Raw genomic sequence first — 2,731 nt, forward strand, 5'->3', positions numbered from 1 at the left:
TTGCTTCACATTCACTCGATCGGGAAGCTGTCGATTTATTAAAAAATAAAAATGTTCTTGTGTAATTGAAAAGTCATTTGCTGATGTTCCCTAAGTGAAAGCCTCGTTTCGCGGAGAAGATCTCCCCGTCGTAATACAGACAGCAGCAGGGGAAACTGACGCTGCTGGCGGGTCCGCGAATGTCCGTCGAATATCCAACCTAAAACTAAATTCACCGCGGTAAATAAGAGATGGAGCAAATATGAATGCTGTGTAGATAGAGCAGTGCAATCCTCTGTCAGTGTTTAGACAATGTTCAGGAACAGCTGTGATGTTTGTGTTCCAGCCTGCTGAAGACAGAGTGCTGGGATGGAGTGAGAAGCAGAGGATCGAGTACACGGCTCACACAGCTCCAGGGACAAAGAAAGGTGAGGCACTTCCTGTCTTTGCACACGTTGTCTCCTGTCTCTCTGCAGACTTTATAAAGGTGCGTGTTCTCTGCAGACACCAGCCTGCCGCTCCCCCCCGCCTACAGTCCGGAGTATGTGGAGTCCAGCTGGTACCAGTGGTGGGAGAAGGAGGGCTTCTTCAGTCCAGAGCAGCATGTGAGCTTTAAAGAACAAACCCAACACCACACTAAAATACACAAGCACTAAATCACTCAGATGTATTAGTTTATTAGAACTAATATCTTTAAGTATTGCAATGAAGGAGATAAGTCAATCAAGCGCTGGCTCACCCCCCAGGGGCTTGAAGGCTAAAGGAGCATTTCCAATCCCTTAATATGAACCACTTGTGTTTCTGGGCTGTACATGGTTATATTCTTACATGTGTGTGCAGATGATAGATATATCTTCCTGTTAACACGAATGATTCTTGGTTGCTTTGATGGTTAAGAGTTGAATGTGTTTCATCTTTCTGTACCCTGATGAGAATGAGAACAACATTTAAGTATCCCACGGTGGGACTCAGTCTTTCATAATCTGATAAACTTCTCGAAAATCAAGCCATTTCTGTCGGCTGCTAACCTTTTAAAAAAAACTTTATCTTCAAAAGAAAACAACCACCATTTGTTATTGTTTTGACTTATCAGGGTTTTCCTTTCAAGTGATATGATCTATTAATATTGTATTACTGACTTGATGCTTTAAATTCTGCACTCAGCTCATGACCTACTAAACCCATATGGAAATGAAACAACTGAGCTTTGAAGTCATAATGGCTTGAACAGTTATACTATGCCATTTATCTTTATCACCATTTCAGTTCTTACCATGTGATTTCATTAATGTTGTTTGTGTTTCTCTAAATATTTCTCACTTGTGATATTGCGATGTCCCTCAGGAGAGGTTGCCCCACGCTGTGGATCAGACCTTCTCCCTGTGTATCCCCCCCCCTAACGTGACGGGCAGTCTGCACCTGGGCCACGCTCTGACTGTGGCTGTGGAGGACGCTCTGGTCCGATGGTAACTGCTCACACACCTGCAGCATGTGGACTGTCATGTTGATGTTCTGACTGAGTGTGTGTCCCCCAGGCGCAGGATGCAGGGCCACAGGGTACTGTGGGTTCCGGGCTGTGACCATGCAGGCATCGCCACACAGGTAGGACTACTTCTTCTCTTAGTACATCACATGGCATTTAAGTGATTGGCCAATATTCTCTCAGTGGGAGAGTCACTTTGGGATTTTAGCTTCTGCAGACCATTTACATGCACAAAACCTATATAGGGCAAAATAGGTCCCCTTTTTATAAAAGTACCCCACGCTCCATCACATTCAAAACCACTGGAACAAACTATTAACTAAATAAATAGCCATTGCTTCCAAAGTGTCTGAGAAACTCTGCTACAACTTGTTCTTCTGAGTTATAACTCGCACTAACCTTTATATTTGTACTATATTGTCTTATTCTATTTCAGCTTGTTCTGATTAGTTTTATACTGATTTTGTATTGTCTTTTTAAAAGTGTATTTAAATGTTATCTTATGGCGCATTTCCACTGCAGCGGGTAGCCCCGTTTAAGCTGACCTTAATCGTCCTCAAGCGGCCAGGCCAGTTTTTGGTGGCCTTTCCATATAGCGTAGCACCGGCTAGCGGGTACTTTTTCCGGCCCCATAAAATGGTGGTTCTATCAGGCCAGGGCCAGGGCTGAACTAGTGACGTCAACACTCTCGACTGCTGATTGGTCAGAGAGAATCGTCACAAGATCGCACGCGAGATCATCCCTAGCATCGCATATATATCTAGAAGCAAGCTTGCATAATTTTTATACACAGCATTTTTGTAAACGGAGGACCTACAAAAATGGCAACGTTAAAGAAAAGCACACCGTGGTCGACCGAGGAGGTGACGACGTTCCTACATCTCATTGGCCAAAAAAAAGCCGATCGCCCCGCCTACACTGCGTTGCTACCCCAGGTCCTAAACTGTAATGGAAATGCGCCACGGCCTCGGACGGCCTGCGAGGCGCCCGAGGTCTGAGTGAGGACGCTTAGGGACGCTTAAACAGGGCTACCCCGCTGCAGAGGAAATGTGCCTTTAGAGACCGGCTGGTGAACATAGAGGATCATTGAGCAGATAAAAACTGATATTTATCTACAAAAAGCCGAGCTTAAAAGGAGAACATTGGACTATTGGAAGATTCATCAGACGGAAACAAAAACACAGTCACTGAAGTGCCCTCTGTTGGATGTGGAAATTAGTCGACTAACAAGTTTAACAAATCAACTTTAAGCAACACTGTGTAACTATA

The 2,731-nt window shown here is 44.5% G+C and overlaps 1 protein-coding gene across 1 annotated transcript; it reads left to right on the forward strand.

Moving 5' to 3' along the window:
- Window positions 1-325: 325 nt before the first annotated feature.
- Window positions 326-1,641, forward strand: LOC104961808 (valine--tRNA ligase, mitochondrial-like; the record flags this gene model as incomplete). The annotated part of the gene is made up of 4 exons (XM_010790149.1): window positions 326-407; window positions 484-584; window positions 1,324-1,445; window positions 1,515-1,641. Coding segments are annotated over 4 exons (417 nt in total), but the record flags the coding sequence as incomplete, so codon positions are not given.
- Window positions 1,642-2,731: the final 1,090 nt, after the last annotated feature.

The sequence above is a fragment of the Notothenia coriiceps genome, unplaced genomic scaffold, assembly GCF_000735185.1.
Source record: "Notothenia coriiceps isolate Sejong01 unplaced genomic scaffold, NC01 NC01_scaffold00033788, whole genome shotgun sequence".
Lineage (NCBI taxonomy): Eukaryota > Metazoa > Chordata > Actinopteri > Perciformes > Nototheniidae > Notothenia > Notothenia coriiceps.